We start from the raw sequence: 21,008 nt of genomic DNA on the forward strand, positions 1-21,008 counted from the left end.
AATATGCCATCCTTTATTTAAGTAACATACACTTATATAGGAGATATAATATAGGAGATGTGAGGTAGACAAAAAGGGTGGTCCTTAAAGAAAGGTTATTGGCTCTGTGACAAAAAGGGAGTAGTCTGCCAACTTTATCCCTGAGTTTCATTGGCACTTTTGAAAATAGAAACTTAACTCTCCCTCCCCTTCCCCCAGTGACCGTGAAACAAAGAAATGCACATGTGGCTCTAAACCCGTTTTGCTACCATCTAGTAGACAGAAAAGAGTAATACAGAATGTTCACATTATATAGAGAGAGAAATAAAGCCTATCTCTCACAATTGTATTGTGTTTAGTGTAGTTAGGTGTATTGTATTGTTGTTAATATATTACTGTGCGCGACTATAAGCATATATATTTATGTAGAAAAAAATGTGGGGGATTCAGCCAGCACAACCCTGTATGCAGGTGCACATTGCTATGGCGAAATACAGATACAAACGCAAAAACAAATGCAATCGCACTCTGCAACCAGCACTCTGCCCTGCCTCTATGCTGGATGTTGAATGGGGCATTGGTGTACATTTTGGCCAAAGAGTAATAAGCCACTCACCACGTCAAGGTCGCCTCCATGAGTGGTCCCTAACACTAGTTCCTACCTGTTATGGGCCATGACAGCCACACAAAGTCCAGGGAGCATGGGTACAGCATGCATGCCAAGCACACTCTGCTTTTAACCCCGTCCGCTGCCATTACAGCTCGGGGTTAAAAGCAGAGTGTGCTTGGCGTGCATGCTGTACCCACGCTCCCTGGACTTTGTGTGGCTGTCATGGCCCATAACAGGTAGGAACTAGTGTTAGGGACCACTCATGGAGGCGACCTTGACGTGGTGAGTGGCTTATTACGCTTTGGCCAAAATGTACACCAATGCCTCATTCAACATCCAGCATAGAGGCAGGGCAGAGTGCTGGTTGCAGAGTGCGATTGCATTTGTTTTTGCGTTTGTATCTGTATTTCGCCATAGCAATGTGCACCTGCATACAGGGTTGTGCTGGCTGAATCCCCCACATTTTTTTCTTTGTAGTATATATTGGAGGCGTGGCGATCTCCAAGCAGCCATGCACACCTGACCAGTTAGTCCGCCCTGGAGGCTGGTTTTAAAATCAGTATAAAACTGAGTCTGCTTATATAGCACCTACCAGTAGCCATTTGGCTCCAGGAGAAGTATATAGTGGGCTCAGCATGCATGTTGGTACTTGCATCCCTGGATCCGATGAAAGCAGTAATGGCACCGGACGGGGTTAAAAGCAGAGTGTGCTTGGCGTGCATGCTGTACCCACACTCCCTGAACTTTGTGTGGCTGTCATGGCCCATAACAGGTAGGAACTAGTGTTAGGGACCACTCATGGAGGCGACCTTGACGTGGTGAGTGGCTTATTACGCTTTGGCCAAAATGTACACCAATGCCCCATTCAACATCCAGCATAGAGGCAGGGCAGAGTGCTGGTTGCAGAGTGCGATTGCATTTGTTTTTGCATATATATTTATGTCCATTGATATAAATATATATAGTTATAGCCAGGGCTTTTTTTCTGGCGTTCCGCCACCTTTTGGCATCGCAGGCTGCGGGGAGGGACTGGGAGGAGGAGCTGGGGGCCGGTGCGTTCACTGTGCTCCGCCCCGCCGCTCCAGTACAGTTATAAAATGTGTAATTCAATTAATAATGATTCATGCTGCCCCCTCTGTAGTATAACATTTAATATATCCTACTCACAGGGCTACTGTTATATCGTAATGCAGGCCGGACAGGCAGACGAGCGGCAGAGTGACTGACTGACGTCACGTGCCTGCGCCGCCTGCTTCATTCATAAAGTAGGCCGGGCAGGCACGTGACGTCAGTCAGTCACTCTGCCGCTTGTCTGCCTGTCCGGCCTGCATTACGATATAACAGTAGCTCTGTGAGTAGGATATATTGAATGTTATACTACAGAGGGGGCAGCATGAATAATTATTAATTGAATTACACATTTTATAACTGTACTGGAGCGGCAATGTGGGGGTCTGTGGATGACACTGTTAAGGGGTGGGGGGGGTCTGTGGATGGCACTGTTATGGGGTGGGGGGGTCTGTGGATGGCACTGTTATGGGGTGGGGGGGGTCTGTGGATGGCACTGTTATGGGGTGGGGGGGGTCTGTGGATGGCACTGTTATAGGATGGGGGGGTCTGTGGATGGCACTGTTGTAGGATGGGGGATCTGTGGATGCCATCCACAGATCCCCCATAACAGTGCCATTCACAGATCCTCCCCCCCATAACAGTCCCATCCCCAGATCCCCCATTAACAGTGCCATCCCCATCTGGGGGGTTTCTTTGCTGGGTTGGACTTTTATACCCCCCCCCCCCCCCCCCAAATTTTACTTGCATCCCTGTTCTCTAAAGGGTTTTAGGGGGCGGTCCTTGGGGTGGGTAGGGGCGTGGCCAGGGGAGGGGGGGAGTTCCACCACCTTTTCTCTGAGAAAAAAAGCCCTGGTTATAGCAATAATTAGACTGTAGACTTGCTATTGTGTAATAAATACGTTATTATTCATAGTACAGCGTATAGTCATTTATTGTAGTAGTCGCCACCATAGTGGTAATTCGCACATAGTTCAGGAAGAAGTATAGCAACAGGTAGTTAGTATTTTGTATAAATAGGCAGAGTTATCAATAGAAGATTCATGCCTATTTATAAATATTAATTATTGATACTAACCCAAAATATTAATAATTCATATTCCCTTTTACAGACTGCACTCTCTGGATGTAATATTAGTGTTTCTATTCTATGACCGTAAGCAGAGGATTTAAAAATTGCAAGCAATTGATACACATAGTATATAAGTAATTGGAAAACTTCTGTATGTAACATTCATAAGCAAAATGTGTTATTAAAATTTAATAACAAAATACTGAAAATATGTCTTACAGAGCCAATCCGAAGGTGACGTTCGAAAATTGGAAGCATAAGCTCTTTCTGGCTATTACATTCCTAACTATCATGCTCATAAGTGTCTTAACACATCGCCATTTCACACAGGTACAGTGTCTCATGCCAATCTACAGACAATATTAAGAAGAACACAATTAATAGTGCTACTAGAGTATGTCCCCATTAATAGTGCTACTAGAGTATGTCCCCATTAATAGTGCTAGTACAGTATGTCCCCATTAGCGCTAGTAGAGTATGTCCCTGTTAATAGAACTAGTATATGCCCCCATTAATAGAACTGGTCAAGTATGTCCCCATTAATAGTACTAGTAGAGAATGTCCCAAAAATAGCACAAGTACCATATGTCCACATTCATAGTGCCAATAGAGTATGTCTCCATTAATAGTGCTAGTACAGTATGCTTCTATTAATAGTAGTAGTAGATTATGTCTTGGTTAATAATGCTAGTAGAGTACATCCCCATTAACAGTGCTAACAGAGTATTTTCCCATAAATATTGCTGATAAAATATGTCTTTAATAATAGTGCTAGTACAGTATGTCCCCATTATTGTATGTTTCCATGAATCGTTTTAGTAGAGTATATCACCATTAATAGCATCAGTAAAGTATGAGCCTATTAATAGCACTAGTAGAATATATCCCCATTAATACTCGTAGTAGTAGTAGTAGTAGTAGTAGTAGTAGTAGTAGTAGTAGTTTCATGAGTTATTTACAAGTTTCTGACCACTTACAAAATGTGTTCAATGTGCTGCCCATTGTGTTGGATTGTCAATGCAACCCTTTTCTCCCACTCTTCACACACTGATAGCAACACCGCAGGAGAAATTCTAGCACAGGCTTCCAGTATCCGTAGTTTCAGGTGCTGCACATCTAGTATCTTCACAGCATAGACGATTGCCTTCAGATGATACAAGATGTGCAGCACCTGAAACTACGGATAATGGAAGCCTGTGCTAGAATTTCTCCTGCGGTGTTGCTATCAGTGTGTGAAGAGTGGGAGAAAAGGGTTGCATGGACAATCCAACACAATGGGCAGCACATTGAACACATTTTGTAAGTGGTCAGAAACTTGTAAATAACTCATGAAAGAATAAAGTTACGTAAAAAGCAAGCACACCATTGTTTTTCTTGTGAAATTCCCAATAAGTTTGATGTGTCTTAAATAATAGTACAGTATGTCCCCATTAATAGTCTAGTAGAGTATGTTTCTATTAATAGTAATAGTGGGGTATGTCCCCATTAGTAGTACTAGTAGAGTATGTCCCCGTTAATAGTACTAGTAGAGTATGACCCTATTCATAGAACTAGTAGACTATGTCCCTATTAATAGCGCTAGTACATTATGTCCCCATTAATAGCACTAGTAGAGCATGTCTTCATTAACAGTACTGGTAGAGACGGTCCCAATAAATAGCAATAGTACCTTATACCCCCATTGATATTGCAGGCAGAGTATGCTCATTAATACTGCTGATAAAATATGTCTTCATATAATAGTAGTAAAGTATGTCCCCATTAATAGTCTAGTAGAGAATGTTTCCATTAATAGTAATAGTGTAGTATGTCCCCATTAATAGCACTAGTAGAGTATGACCCTATTCATAGTACTAGTTGAGTATGTCCCCATCAATAGTACTAGTAGAGTATGTGCCCATTAATAGCTCTAGTGCAATATGCCCTCATAAATAGTGATAGTAGAGTATGTCCTTATTAATAGCTCTAGAAAGTATAGCATTTACCCACTAATAGCGGTAGTAGAGTATGTTCCTATTAGTAGCACTACTAAAGTATGTCCTTATTAATAGCATTACTAGAGTACGTCCCCATTAATAGCACTAGTAGAGTACATCCCCATTAACCACCTCAGCCCCTATAGCTTAAACACCCTTAAAGACCAGGCCACTTTTTACATTTCTGACCTACACTACTTTCACCGTTTATTGCTCGGTCATGCAACTTACCACCCAAATGAATTTTACCTCCTTTTCTTCTCACTAATAGAGCTTTCATTTGGTGGTATTTCATTGCTGCTGACATTTTTACTTTTTTTGTTATTAATCTAAATTTAACGATTTTTTGGCCAAAAAATGACATTTTTCACTTTCAGTTGTAAAATTTTGCAAAAAAAAACGACATCCATATATAAATTTCTCTCAAAATTTATTGTTCTACATGTCTTTGATAAAAAAAAAATGTTTGGGTAAAAAAAAAAAATGGTTTGGGTAAAAGTTATAGCGTTTACAAACTATGGTACAAAAATGTGAATTTCCGCTTTTTGAAGCAGCTCTGACTTTCTGAGCACCTGTCATGTTTCCTGAGGTTCTACAATGCCGAGACAGTACAAACACCCCACAAATGACCCCTTTTCGGAAAGTAGACACCCTAAGGCAGGGGTACTCAACTGGCGGACCGCCGTCCAAATACGGACCGCGGCCGCCAGTTGTCCAGACCCCGGCCATCGTTCAGAGCGCTGCTCCTCTACTGTACCGTGCAGGAGGAGGAGCTTACCGGCGCACTTCCACCTGTCCCACAGCGCAGTGAGACAGGGCTCCCTCCACATGTAGCTCTCCTCCTCCTGCACACTCTGGCAGCTCTGCTCAATACAGCGGCGGGCACAGGAGCTGATAGTTCTCAGCAGCGCAGGAGGAGTCTCTCCCTCCCCCCTGTGCTGCTGCCCCCGCCGCTGCCAATAAGAAGAGGCAGGAGGAGGAGGGGTTGTGGCCACTGCGCCACCAATGAAGAAAACTGACCTGTAATACAAATACAGGAGGCGGGTGCTGGAATAAAATAGCCGGCACCCGACCTCTGTGACAGGGAGCTGCGATCAGCTGCAGTTGAGTTAACCCTTCAGGTGCGGTACCTGAGGGGTTAATTGTAGCCGATCGCAGCCCCCTGTCACAAAGGTCGGGTGCCGGCTATTTGATTCCGGCACCCGCCTCCTGTATTTGTATAAGAAACGTTGGTGGCACAGTGCGCCCCCCCCCTAGTATAAGAAACATTGGTGGCGCAGTGCGCCCCCCCCCCCTTCCCCATTATAATAAACATTGGTGGCTCAGTGGGAAGTGCCAATGAGGGTTAAAAATAATAAAAGAAAATTAACTCACCTCCTCCAGTTGATCGCGTAACTGCCGGTCTCCAGTTCTTACTTCTTTCTTCAGGACCTGTGGTGACGTCACTGAGCTCATCACATGATCCATCACCATGGTGATGGATCATGTGATGAGCTCAGTGATGTCACCACAGGTCCTGAAGAAAGAAGTAAGAACTGGAGACCGGCAGTTACGCGATCAACTGGAGGAGGTGAGTAAATTATTTTTTAACCCTCATTGGCACTGCCCACTGTGCCACCAATGTTTATTATATTGGGGGGGCACACTGCGCCACCAATGTTTATTATACTGGGGTGATGGGGGGGCGCACTGCGCCACCAATGTTTGTTATACTGGGGTGATGGGGGGGCGCACTGCGCCACCAATGTTTATTATACTGGGGTGATGGGGGGGCGCACTGCGCCACCAATGTTTATTATTTTGAGGGGGGCGCACTGCGCCACCAATGTTTATTATACTGGGGTGATGGGGGGGCGCACTGCGCCACCAATGTTTATTATTTTGAGGGGGGGCGCACTGCGCCACCAATGTTTATTATATTGGGGGGCACACTGCGCCACCAATGTTTATTATATTGGGGGGCACACTGCGCCACCAATGTTTATTATATTGGGGACACACTGCGCCACCAATGTTTATTATATTGAGGGGGGCGCACTGCGCCACCAATGTTTATTATACTGGGGTGATGGGGGGGCACACTGCGCCACCAATGTTTATTATACTGGGGTGATGGGGGGGCGCACTGCGCCACCAATGTTTATTATACTGGGGTGATGGGGGGGCGCACTGCGCCACCAATGTTTATTATACTGGGGTGATGGGGGGGCGCACTGCGCCACCAATGTTTATTATACTGGGGTGATGGGGGGGGCGCACTGCGCCACCAATGTTTATTATTTTGAGGGGGGCGCACTGCGCCTCCAATGTTTATTATACTGGGGTGATGGGGGGGGCGCACTGCGCCACCAATGTTTATTATTTTGAGGGGGGGCGCACTGCGCCACCAATGTTTATTATATTGGGGGGCACACTGCGCCACCAATGTTTATTATATTGGGGGGCACACTGCGCCACCAATGTTTATTATATTGGGGGGCACACTGCGCCACCAATGTTTATTATATTGGGGACACACTGCGCCACCAATGTTTATTATATTGAGGGGGGGCGCACTGCGCCACCAATGTTTATTATACTGGGGTGATGGGGGGGCACACTGCGCCACCAATGTTTATTATACTGGGGTGATGGGGGGGCGCACTGCGCCACCAATGTTTATTATATTGAGGGGGGGCGCACTGCGCCACCAATGTTTATTATATCGGGGTGATGGGGGGGGCGCACTGCGCCACCAATGTTTATTATTTTGAGGGGGGGCGCACTGCGCCACCAATGTTTATTATATTGAGGGGGCCGCCAGATGAAAAAGTCGGACATGTAGTACTTTTAGTCTGGCGGCCTCTCACCGTGCTGCGCCGTAACTCTGCCCCCATACCCATTATAGTCGATGGGCACAGAGCAGCGGCACGGCGAAGTAGTGGCAAGATGGATCTGACAGGGTGAGCAGCCTGTCGGATCCGTCCTGCTGCAAGTGTGAAAGTACCCTTACTAATGAGCGCTTCCATTATGGAACGCCCATTAGTACAGCCTTTACCTCCACCGCTACTTGTGCTAGTAAAAAAATATATATATTACGGCAGTGTTTCCCAACCAGTGTGCCTCCAGCTGTTGCAAAACTACAACTCCCAGAATGCCTGGACAGCCTTTGGCTGTGCGGGCATGCTGGGAGTTGTAGTTTTGCAACAGCTGGAGGCACACTGGTTGGGAAACACTGTATTACGGTACCTCCACCTCCATTTGCTCACGCTGTGGAGAACACTCCCTGCTGACTAGAAGCTCAGGACAGGACCTACAAGACGCCATCACGTTAGAGCACCGGTCCTGGGCGTGCAGTCAGCAGCGAATGTTCACCGCAGCCAGGTGAATGCAAATTATTATTATTTTTTTGCAAAAGCAGAGAAGGGGGGCACTAATGGGGGCAATACTCTTACTGGGGGCACTAATGGGGACATTATTCTTACTGGGGCACTAATGTGGCCATTACTAATTCTGGGACTTACCCGGGGCGCTCCACTATAACGTCAGAGCGCCCCACGCGCATGTATCACATGATCGCATGGCATCTTTACTGTTGGCGTTCAGCTCGGACCTTCACCTGACTGCAGACCCTGGTATGTGGACCTTTAATAAAACTAGTTGAGTACCCCTGCCCTAAGGTATTCTCTGATGGGCATAGTGAGTTCATAGAACTTTTTATTTTTTGTCACAAGTTAGTGGAAAATGATGATTTTTTTTATTTATTTTTTCTTACAAAGTCTCATATTCCACTAACTTGTGACAAAAAATAAAAACTTCTATGAACTCACTATGCCCATCAGCGAATACCTTGGGGTGTCTTCTTTCCAAAATGGGGTCACTTGTGTGGTAGTTATACTGCCCTGGCATTCTAGGGGCCCAAATGTGTGGTAAGTAGTTTGAAATCAAAATGTGTAAAAAATGACCGGTGAAATCCAAAAGGTGCTCTTTGGACTGTGGGCCCCTTTGCCCACCTAGGCTGCAAAAAAGTGCCACACATGTGGTATCGCCGTACTCAGGAGAAGTTGGGGAATGTGTTTTGGGGTGTCATTTTACATATACCCATGCTGGGTGAGATAAATATCTTGGTCAAATGCCAACTTTGTATAAAAAAAATGGGAAAAGTTGTCTTTTGCCAAGATATTTATCTCACCCAGCATGGGTATATATAAAATGACACCCCAAAACACATTCCCCAACTTCTCCTGAGTACGGAGATACCAGATGTGTGACACTTTTTTGCAGCCTAGGAGGGCAAAGGGGCCCATATTCCAAAGAGCACCTTTCGGATTTCACCGGTCATTTTCTACACATTTTGATTTCAAACTTCTTACCACACATTTGGGCCCCTAGAATGCCAGGGCAGTATAACTACCCCACAAGTGACCCCATTTTGGGAAGAAGACACCCCAAGGTATTTCGTGATGGGCATAGTGAGTTCATGGAAGTTTTTATTTTTTGTCACAAGTTAGTGGAATATAAGACTTTGCAAGGAAAAAAAAAAAAATCATCATTTTCCGCTAACTTGTGACAAAAAATATAAAATTCTAGGAACTCGCCATGCCCCTCACGGAATACCTTGGGGTGTCTTCTTTCCAAAATGGGGTCACTTGTGGGGTAGTTATACTGCCCTGGCATTTTCCAGGGGCCCTAATGTGTGGTAAGTAGGTAAATGACCTGTGAAATCCTAAAGGTGCTCTTTGGAATGTGGGCCCCTTTGCCCACCTAGGCTGCAAAAAAGTGTCACATATGTGGTATCGCCGTATTCTGGAGAAGTTGGGCAATGTGTTTTGGGGTGTCTTTTTACATATACTCATGCTGGGTGAGAGAAATATCTCGGCAAAAGACAACTTTTCCCATTTTTTATACAAAGTTGGCATTTGACCAAGATATTTATCTCACCCAGCATGGGTATATGTAAAATGACACCCCAAAACACATTTCCCAACTTCTCCTGAGTACGGCGATACCACATGTGTGACACTTTTTTGCAGCCTAGATGCGCAAAGGGGCCCACATTCATTTTATGAGGGCATTTTTAGACATTTGGATCCCAGACTTCTTCTCACGCTTTAGGGCCCCTAGAATGCCAGGGCAGTATAAATACCCCACATGTGACCCCATTTTGGAAAGAAGACACCCCAAGGTATTCAATGAGGGGCATGGCGAGTTCATAGAAATTTTTTTTTTTTGGCACAAGTTAGCGGAAATTGATATATATATTTTTTTCTCACAAAGTCTCCCTTTCCGCTAACTTGGGACAAAAATTTCAATCTTTCATGGACTCAATATGCCCCTCACGGAATACCTTGGGGTGTCTTCTTTCCAAAATGGGGTCACATGTGGGGTATTTATACTGCCCTGGCATTCTAGGGGCCCTAAAGCGTGAGAAGAAGTCTGGAATATAAATGTCAAAAAAATGTTACGCATTTGGATTCCGTGAGGGGTATGGTGAGTTCATGTGAGATTTTATTTTTTGACACAAGTTAGTGGAATATGAGACTTTGTAAGAAAAAAAAAAATAATTTCCGCTAACTTGGGCCAAAAAAATGTCTGAATGGAGCCTTACAGGGGGGTGATCAATGACAGGGGGGTGATCAATGACAGGGGGTGATCAATGACAGGGGGGTGATCAGGGAGTCTATATGGGGTGATCACCCCCCTGTCATTGATCACCCCCCTATAAGGCTCCATTCAGATGTCCGTATGTGTTTTGCGGATCCGATCCATGCATCAGTGGATCCGTAAAAATCATACGGACATCTGAATGCAGCCTGACAGGGGGCTGATCAATGACAGGGGGGTGATCAGGGAGTCTATATGGGGTGATCACCCCCCTGTAAGGCTCCATTCAGATGTCCGTATGTGTTTTGCGGATCCGATCCATGCATCAGTGGATCCGTAAAAATCATACGGACATCTGAATGCAGCCTGACAGGGGGGTGATCAATGACAGGGGGGTGATCAGGGAGTCTATATGGGGTGATCACCCCCCTGTAAGGCTCCATTCAGATGTCCGTATGTGTTTTGCGGATCCGATCCATGTATCAGTGGATCCGTAAAAATCATACGGATATCTGAATGCAGCCTTACAGGGGGGTGATCAATGGATTTGAAATGAAACAAATGATGTGCTTTAACTGCAGACTATCAGCTTTAATTTGAGGGTATTTACATCCAAATCAGATGAACGGTGTAGGAATTACAACAGTTTGCATATGTGCCTCCCACTTGTTAAGGGACCAAAAGTAATGGGACAATTGGTTTCTCATCTGTTCCATGGCCAGGTGTGTGTTATTCCCTCATTATCCCAATTACAATGAGCAGATAAAAGGTCCACAGTTCATTTCAAGTGTGCTATTTGCATTTGGAATCTGTTGCTGTCAACTCTCAAGATGAGATCCAAAGAGCTGTCACTATCAGTGAAGCAAGCCATCATTATGCTGAAAAAAACTAAACAAACCCATCAGAGAGATAGCAAAAACATTAGGAGTGGTCAAAACAACTGTTTGGAACATTCTTAAAAATAAGGAACGCATCGGTGAGCTCAGCAACACCAAAAGATCCAGAAGACCGCGGAAAACAACTGTGGTGGATTGCCGAAGAATTCTTTCCCTGGTGAAGAAAACACCCTTTAAAACAGTTGGCCAGATCGAGAACACTCTCCAGGATGTATGTGTGTGTGTGTGTCAAAGTCAACAATCAAGAGAAGACTTCACCAGAGTGAATACAGAGGGTTCACCACAAGATGTAAACCATTGATGAGCCTCAAAAACAGGAAGGCCAGATTAGAGTTTGCCAAACGATATCTAAAAAAGCCTTCACAGTTCTGGAACAACATCCTATGGACAGATGAGACCAAGATCAACTTGTACCAGAGTGATGGGAAGAGAAGAGTATGGAAAAGGAAAGGAACTGCTTATGATCCTAAGCATACCACCTCATCAGTGAAGCATAGTGGTGGTAGTGTCATGGCGTGGGCATGTATGGCTGCCAAAGGAACTGGTTCTCTTGTATTTATTGATGATGTGACTGCTGACAAAAGCAGCAGGATGAATTCTGAAGTGTTTCAGGAAATATTATCTGCTCATATTCAGCCAAATGCTTCAGTACTCATTGGACGGCGCTTCACAGTGCAGATGGACAATGACCCAAAGCATACTGCAAAAGCAACCAAAGAGTTTTTTAAGAGAAAGAAGTGGAATGTTATGCAATGCCAAGTCAATCACCTGACCTGAATCCGATTGCGCATGCATTTCACTTGCTGAAGACAAAACTGGAGGGAAAATGCCCCCAGAACAAGCAGGAACTGAAGACAGTTGCAGTAGAGGCCTGGCAGAGCATCACTAGGTATGAAACCCAGTGTCTGGTGATGTCTATGCGTTCCAGACTTCAGGCATTAATTGACTGCAAAGGATTTGCAACCAGGTATTAAAAAGTGAAAGTTTGATTTAGGATTACTATTCTGTCCCATTTACTTCTGGCCCCTTAACAAGTTAGGGGCACATATGCAAACTGTTGAAATTCCTACACTAGTCACCTGAGCTGGCAGTCTGCAGTTAAAGCACATCTTGTTAGTTTCATTTCAAATCCATTGTGGTGGTGTATAGAGCCAAAAATGTTCGAATTGTGTCAATGTCCCAATATTTATGGACCTGACTGTACGTGCCCCCTTTACGGTAGTAATGCTCACATGTTCCCTCTTCACAGTAGTAATGCTCACATGTGCCCGCTTTACAGTAACAACGCTCACATGTGACTCCTTCACTGTCGTAATGCCCAGATATGTGTCCTCTTCACAGTAATAATGCTCACACGTGCCCCCTTCATGGTAAAAATATCCAGATGCGCCCCTTCACAGTAAAAATGCCCAGATATTTGCCCCTTCACAGTAGTAATGGTCACACGTGCCCCCTCACAGTGTTTGCATTTCTTTCTCGCAAAATGTATACCATGTCTAGTGCGGCCCTTAGACAAAAAATGGTTGGGCACCACTGTTCTAAAGCCTTTTGTGCAGTGTATAAGTGGAAAAAAGAAATATATATTTGCCGTTCAGTGGTGCAGTTATATGTTCTAAAGCCCTTTTTGTCGTGTATTAGTGGCAAAAGAAAAATATATTTGCCATTCAGCGGTGCAGTTATATGTTGTAAAGCCCTTTTTGCGTGTATTAGTGCCACAAAAAGAGTATTTGCCATTGTGTGGTGAAGTGAGAAAGTTACAGCCATTTTCGGCGTGTATTAGTGGAAAGAAAAGGGCTTATTAGCCGTTGTGTGGTGAAGTGAGAAAATTACAGACTTTTTTTGGGGTCTTTTAATTTCCTTTTTAATTTATTTATTTGATCTAACAGTATGTCAGACAGAGAAGTGCCAGGCCCTGCACAGGGGAGTGGCGGAGCCCTAAATGTTTCTGGCGCAGGCACAGGTTGCAGAAGAGTAAGGGGCCATGGCAGCAGGAGTTGCAGCGAGAGACCTGAGCTCATGGTGTCAACACCCCCAGTCAAGAGTCGGTGGGTTAGGCAGATGCAACCCTTAGTTGGCATTGCCAGGGAGCAGGCCCTGTGCCCTCACCTGTACTCAACCTGCCTATGTCCTTTTCTGTTCCCTCAGCCAGAGAAGTATTATATGCTGTGGGCTCAGCTCCACTATACAGTGAGGACGAGCTACTAGAGGACAGTCAGCAGCTACTGGCCAGCCAAGATGTGGAGGAGACATCCGCCGCTTCCTCCACTAGGCGGGCAAGTAGTTATGAGGATAGTGGTGTGGGAGCTGGTGTTGCGAACGGTGAGGCTCCTGACCCAGAGACCGTTGAGGAGGACATCAGTGATGTGCAGACATTATTCGATTATGATGATGTAGCTGATTGCACTTGGAAACTGGGTGAATTAGGGGCTTCATCATCATCGGTAGAAGAGGGTGGCAGCTTGCCAGTGAGACAGTGGCGGAGCCAGCAAGTCGCTAGCATGGCCGGCAGTCAGCAGAGTGGTAGATTGGTAGCCAAACATGCCAAGGGTAGACCACCTGCTTTGCAGGTTCACGGAGGCAGCAGCGGTAGCAGTCAGTCAGTGCATAGTATTGAGGGTCAAATCACCTACTCGGCAGTGTGGCAGTTTTTTGTTAAGCCGCCGGAGGTGAACATGGCCATATGTAGAATCTGTGGTCAGAAGGTGAAGCATGGCCAGGGTGTCAATGATGGCACCACGGCCCTGCATCAACATATGCAGCGTCACCATAAAGTGGCCTGGGAGAACCGTGGCTCCGATGTGGTGGTCCAGCCTGCTGCAGCAACCTCTGCATCACCCAGAGGCACGCACCTGGTTTCAGGCAGTCCAGGCTTCACCACCTAAGCTAAAGGGAGCTATCTGTCCTTCCCATCATCTGCTGGTCCTGATGCTCCTGCTCCTCCTCCTCCTACTCCTCGTCAGTCATTCCATCAGCAATCAATCACCAAAGCGATTGCCAAGAGTCAACAGTATGCGTGCACTCATCGTACGGTGCAGAAGCTGAAAGTGCTCCTGTCCAAGTTGCTGGTGCAGCAGTCCCTCCCTTTCCAAGTGGTGGACTCTGCACCTTTCAGAGAACTGATGGCTTGTGCCGAGCCGAGGTGGTGAGCCTCAAGCCGTCATTTCTTTGCCAAAAAGGCACTACCAGCCCTGCATGCACATGTAGAACAGAAGGTGGGCCAGTCCTTGAACCTGTCGGTGTCTGCAAAAGTGCACTGCAGCGCCAATGTGTGGAGCTGTACCTTCGGTCAGGGACAATACATGTCCTTTACGGCCCACTGGGTGAATGTGGTTCCTGCACAGCCACACCAGAAACTTCCGCTTCCACGTTGTCACGCCGTTGTTCCTTCGACAATGTCCGCCTCTGCCTCCTCATCCTCCACTATGTCCTCAGCCTTCACTGCAGGGACAATTCACAGTGCCCACAGTGGTGTCAAGCTGTTCTGCACCTCGTTTGAACTGAGTCACACAGGGGAGGAACTGCTCCGTGTCCTTCATCAAGAAATTTAATCCTGGCTTTCTTTGCGACAACTCAAAATCGGAACCATGGTGACCGACAACAGGAAGAACATGGTGTCAGCGCTGCGTCAAGGAGGGCTGAGCCATGCGCCATGCATGGCACATGTGTTCAATCTGGTTGTTAAGCAGTTCCTGAAGTATTCCACCCATCTGCAAGACATCCTAAAAATGTCCAGGAAACTTAGCATGCACTTCAGCCACTCGTACACTGCAAAGCACACCCTCCTTGAGCTGCAGCTGCAGAACTACATCCCCCAACATAGGTTGATATGCGACGTTTCTACCCGTTGGAATTCCACCCTCCATATGTTGGACCGACTATACGAACAGAGAAAGGCCATAAACGATTTATTGATTATCCAAGCCGACAGGAGTACTCCTCTGTGTAACTTCGATGTCAGCCAGTGGCAGCTCATGCATGACACCTGCCGTTTGCTCAGACCCTTTGAGGAGGCCACGTTATTTGTCAGTCGCCAGGACTACAGGATTAACAACGTCATTCCATTGCTTCATGTCCTGGAACAGATTCTGGAAAATCTGGCTGGTCAGGGGACTGGAGACGTGGCGCCTAGATCTCATGGCCACATGAGACTTGTGGGGGCTAAACTGGAGGAGAAGGAGGACATTGGGTGGTTTGGGTAGTGGAAATGGGAGGTTTATACATACAGGAGAGGAGGAGCAAGAGCAGCCAGAGTAGCTACAGTGTGATGAGGAAGACGAGGCAGAGGACTAAGACACACCGTGGCAATATGCAGTGGAGATATAGGCAGGGAGTCCCTCCGAGTCACTTGCGCAAATGGAACCATCCATGCTCACTTGCTTGCGTAGTGACAGCCGAATTGTCACCATTCGGCAGAGAGATGACTTCTGGCTCTTCACCTTGTTGAACCCTTGGTACCGGTCCAAAATGGGGGCCTTTTTAACTTCCGCTGAGAGGGAGGACAAACTGAACTACTATAGAGACATCGCATGTAGTCAGTTGGCAGCTGCCTATCTGCGCCATCGTCCATCCTCTCGCAGGTCTGACGCTGTGGCAGGGTGGGGGGGGGGGGGTAGGAGCAGTTCCAGCTTCATCAGCAGCAACTTGAGTCTAGAGTTGCTGATGAGCAGCTTTCTTCACCCACCTAGTGAAGAAACTACTCACCAGCAGCAATGTCACAGGGCGCTGCCGACGCACTGATTCTCCGCAGTGCCAACGGCACCCCGCCTCTGTACAGCATCTGCATGCGTCCTTGTCTACTCAGCGCGGCCGGCCTACTCGGTTCCCCCAGCAACCTGATGAAGCCCGAGCACCGAGCTGGGCACTCGGTGCTCAGCCATGAACAGGAGGGCGAGTCATGTGACGCAGGCCACGTCACATGACCTCTGCTACTCAGTATTTAAAAAGGAAGCCTGCTGACCACAGGTTGCCTGTTATTTAGGTTCTGCTGTGATTTTGCATACCTGGCATACTTACCCTCTGTGTATCTCCTGACGATCCTCTGCCTGCTTCTTCTGTACTGCGCTGCTCTCCTGGTATTCAGACCCTGGCTATCTCCTGACGATCCTCTGCTGTCTCCTTTGGTACTACGAGACACTCCTGGTATTTATGAACCCGGCTTCTCCTGACTATTCTTTGCTTGCTCCATTTGTACTTCGTTGCTCTCCTGGTATTGACTCTGTCCGTTCACTCTCTGTTGTTTGTCTGGGCTATCCTCCCAGCACATATTCCAAGCTAGGGATTGCCGTCCAGTTGTCCCCTGTCATTAGGACTTGCGAGACAAGTAGGCAGGGCCAGGGGTGAGGGTGGAGCGCAGTGGTCACTATCCTCCCCCCTGTGTGTGTGTGTGTACGCGACCGTTACAAGCAGAAGCTAGACCTGGAGCAGGACCTGAACCAGCAAGTGGTGGCATACTCGTGCATCGACCGGGCAGCAGAGGCAAATGTGTGAGAGTAGTCTATGGTGAGCCAATGGGGGTAGTAGTATTACTCACTGTTCTGTAGCTCCCTGGGCAAGTGTGCAGTGATGGGAAAGACAGCACTAAATCCTCTGGGGTACTCTTTAGCACAGTGATCACCAGCCAGATGGTAGTTGAGGTGCTCATTGATGGTATAGGTGTTTAGGGTGCTTTGAAGGCTGGGACCCCGGTTGTTTGTGACGCCAGCACCGTTGGGTGCAAAGGTTGGTGGTGGAAAACATGAGGAGTCAGTTGTAGTAAAACTGTTGAACTTTTACTTAGGTCACTTGTTTTCAGGTAGTCAGTACAGTTCATTTATATGGCATAAAGATATGACTCAGATATTGGTTTAGCTGTAATCCTTGTAACAGGCTTGGCAATTGCAATTTGAGGCGTTTTCCTTCTCTCTATATCTGGCTATACTTTGTCCACACTCTAGCACTCAGGAACTGGATATAATAAACTATTACTGGTCAGTAGCAATCCAGAGGGCGGCTCCCTAATGGCAGGCATCAGTCTTCTGCTCCATTCTTTGGATAGGATGCTAACTGAAGAACTATGGTCCACTATGTCCATAGAGGCATGTGCGTGGGTAAAGCTGCACGGATGTCAAATTATGCAGTGGGTCAGGATATGGATATAATAGTCTATGGTTTTGTTTGTGGCGCCAATTGCAGCGTGCGCAGGGTACTAACACAGGGCCTTTCAAGGTGTTGTAACTCACGTACCAGGCTAGGAATGCCAGAGTGGTGTAATGTCTCTGTGTGGTAATGGCAATAGTATCAACAGTGTCTCCTACCTTGGTATGACTGGACTCCTGGATCCTGGCTCACTTGCAATAAAAAGAGTGTTGTGCTAGTAGGAGTAATTGAGGGATTTGGTAGCAGTAATTGAGATCCAGACCTTTGGTAAAGTTCAAACTTTAAAGGGACACACCTGAATTCAATGATAGACACTTTATTACACTAAAAACATACCCCTAAAATAATTTAAAACATATATAATAGGCTCAAATGCATGAATAACCTCTGTATTAGAGAATATATGAATCTGTCCCAAGGTGATTCCTATGCCAAAAAAATCAGCAGGCTGCAGTATATACAAGACACCTGTAGCAGATGACTATTGCAACATACGTGCCGGCAGACTGTGAACAAATTGATGGTCCATATAGATCAATGGTGCTGGAAATGTGGCACCGGTGTCTAAGTGCCGCAGCCAAATTCATGCGGATATAAAACGGCAAAGCAATACTGTAGTTCTGAGGATACAGCACTATTGTCAATGTGCCGTAGCCGGATTCCTGCACGTTCACTGAATAGAAACTATCCAGGACAATGTCGCTAACTTGGTAAATGTCCTTAGCGAAGGTTCAACTGAGACACGCAGCACTGTTCCACAATCAGTAACGCTACTCACAGTCTCTTAATACATCTGTATATGCTCCTCAAGAGCTCGGTCTTACCCCTCTTCACTGCCTTAGTGCAGCGTTGATGCCAGGCGGCCGTACACCAGCGGCGTCTAACGTGGTGTGCTGGGCCTCGGCGTGGCGTCCCACGTGACCTGGTTGCTTAGGGGACCGGATGGAAGCTGTGATGACGTCACTAGTAGGCGACTGCTCCCTCAGACTCCAGATCAGAGTGGTTCCCTTAACTTTTCCTTGTTTCCAAGTAACAGAGGGAAATGTTCTTCCTTTTTTCTTCTTACAGATACATTGCTCACTCCGTACGCCAGACGCGTTTCGAGGTACTCTGCCTCTTCCTCAGTGGCCAACTGAGTGAGCGGATCCTCTCTCCTTATAAATAAGACACCCATTCCCATAATGCTTCACATCATTGTGCATTTGCTAATTTCTGGAATGGATTAGACTCGCATTGCTTTCTCTGTTATTTTGCACTTAGAGTTACCATGCATATATATTAAAAATATAAATAATCCCACATATAAAAATCATATACAACCTAGCATCTCCTGAGTACATTAATAAAATTCATTAAATATAGGATATGGAGAAAACCGCAAGGTCCTACGGTCACCAGTCATAAAAACGCATCAAAAACGCATTGAAAACGCATAAGTGTGAATTGCGTTTCCCGTGCGATTTGTGCCTATCTTTCTCAAAATATCATATATGGGAGGATGTATGCTTCCTCCTCAACGTGGATCCCCTATTGACCTCCCTAGTGAAATGTTGGCACTTCATGTGGTGTATCAGTCGCCAAAATTGCTGCGATATGGTTCAAGAGGTGGATGTAATATGTAGATGTAGTATAGGGGGAGCCGTCCGACAAGGAGGGGAGATCACAGTGTCGATAAACGACCAGACTACGATGTCCCATCCCTACCGGGCAACCCCCCGCTCACAGGAACCCAAAGACCTCCATTTCGGCATTTAGGCCCCTCGGGATAATTGTGTCATATTCAAAAATCCTTCGTGACTCCTGTCTGTGCGCTATGTGGTTCCCCCCTCTCCACAACTTTTTGACCTTCTCAATGGCCATGAACCTTAACCCAGTAGGGTCACAGTTGTGTTTGATCTTAAAATGTTTTGATAATGAATGCGTGTCAAGACCTTTCTTAATGTTTGCGACGTGTTCCGCTACCCTCTTTTTGAGGGTTCTTTTTGTTCTGCCTAAATACTGCTTCCTGCAACTGCATTCCAGCAAGTATATGACATCTGTGGAAACACACGTCAAACATTCTTGTATCTCCAAGCTAAAGGAATTGACTGTCGATTTCACCTTTATAGTCTTCTTGGGGAAACTGGTAATCCCACAATTCACACATCTACCACATCTGAAGAAGCCATTTACCGCCAACCAATTTTCTTTGTTACGACTGTCTTTCTTTCTTTTCACCGTCAGGGCTACTTTCCCAGTTAAATTCCCAGCTCTTGTATACGAGATCTTTGGTGCTTCACTCAAAAGGGGACCTACCAATTTATCATTCAGTAGGTGTCCCCAATGTTTCCGTATACTTCTTTCCATTATTCTATATTGGGAATTGAATGGAAGGACAATTCTCAACGTCTCATCCTGTTGTTGAGGAGGACTGGCTGAGAAAAAATCCCTCCTTTCAATTTTTTATTTTTTTTCCCCCCAGCTTTTCTAATGATTTATCTATTATCTGAACTGGGTAGTCCCTTTCTAGTAGTTGTTGTCTCAAACATCTACATATTACACCCACCTCTTGAACCATATCACAGCAATTTTGGTGACTGATACACCACATGAAGTGCCAACATTTCACTAGGGAGGTCAATAGGGGATCCACATTGAGGGGGAAGCATACATCCTCCCATATATGATATTTTCAGAAAGATAGGCACAAATCGCACGGGAAACGCAATTCACACTTATGCGTTTTTGATGCGTTTTTATGCCTGGTGACCGTAGGACCTTGCGGTTTTATCCATATCCTATATTTAATGAATTTTATTAATGTACTCAGGAGATGCTAGGTTGTATATGATTTTTATATGTGGGATTATTTATATTTTTTATATATATGCTTGGTAACTCTAAGTGCAAAATAACAGAGAAAGCAATGCGAGTCTAATTCATTCCAGAAATTAGCAAATGCACAATGATGTGAAGCATTATGGGAATGGGTGTCTTATTTATAAGGAGTGATGATCCGCTCACTCAGTTGGCCACTGAGGAAGAGGCAGAGTACCTCGAAACGCGTCTGGCATACGGAGTGAGCGTTGTATCTGTAAGAAGAAAAAAGGAAGAACATTTCCCTATGTTACTTGGAAACAAGGAAAAGTTAAGGGAACCACTCTGATCCGGAGTCTGAGGGAGCAGTCGCCTACTAGTGATGTCATCACAGCTTTCATCCGGTCCCCTAAGCAACCAGGTCACGTGGGACGCCACGCCGAGGCCCAGCACACCACGTGGGACGCCGCTGGTGTACGGCCGCCTGGGATCAACGCTGCACTAAGGCAGTGAAGAGGGGTAAGACCGAGCTCTTGAGGAGCATATACAGATGTATTAAGAGACTGTGAGTAGCGTTACTGATTGTGGAACAGTGCTGCGTGTCTCAGTTGAACCTTCGCTAAGGACATTTACCAAGTTAGCGACATTGTCCTGGATAGTTTCTATTCAGTGAACGTGCAGGAATCCGGCTACGGCACATTGACAATAGTGCTGTATCCTCAGAACTACAGTATTGCTTTGCCGTTTTATATCCGCATGAATTTGGCTGCGGCACTTAGACACCGGTGCCACATTTCCAGCACCATTGATATATATGGACCATCAATTTGTTCACAGTCTGCCGGCATGTATGTTGCAATAGTCATCTGCTACAGGTGCCTTGTATATACTGC

At 46.0% G+C, this 21,008-nt stretch overlaps 1 protein-coding gene across 3 annotated transcripts in view; it reads left to right on the plus strand.

The window, feature by feature from the left end:
* Nucleotides 1-21,008, plus strand: part of LOC121003065 (NXPE family member 1-like) — a 1,048,328-nt gene that overhangs the window by 901,513 nt on the left and 125,807 nt on the right. For 2 of the 3 annotated variants that reach the window (XM_040434621.1, XM_040434623.1), the window contains exon 2: nt 2,951-3,059. The exons of the other annotated variant lie outside the window; for it this stretch is intronic. In XM_040434621.1, the coding sequence (XP_040290555.1) occupies nt 2,951-3,059 (109 nt within the window). The remainder of the gene's footprint in view (nt 1-2,950; nt 3,060-21,008) is intronic. 3 annotated transcript variants of the gene reach the window in all.

This window comes from Bufo bufo, chromosome 6, assembly GCF_905171765.1.
Source record: "Bufo bufo chromosome 6, aBufBuf1.1, whole genome shotgun sequence".
Classification (NCBI taxonomy): domain Eukaryota; kingdom Metazoa; phylum Chordata; class Amphibia; order Anura; family Bufonidae; genus Bufo; species Bufo bufo.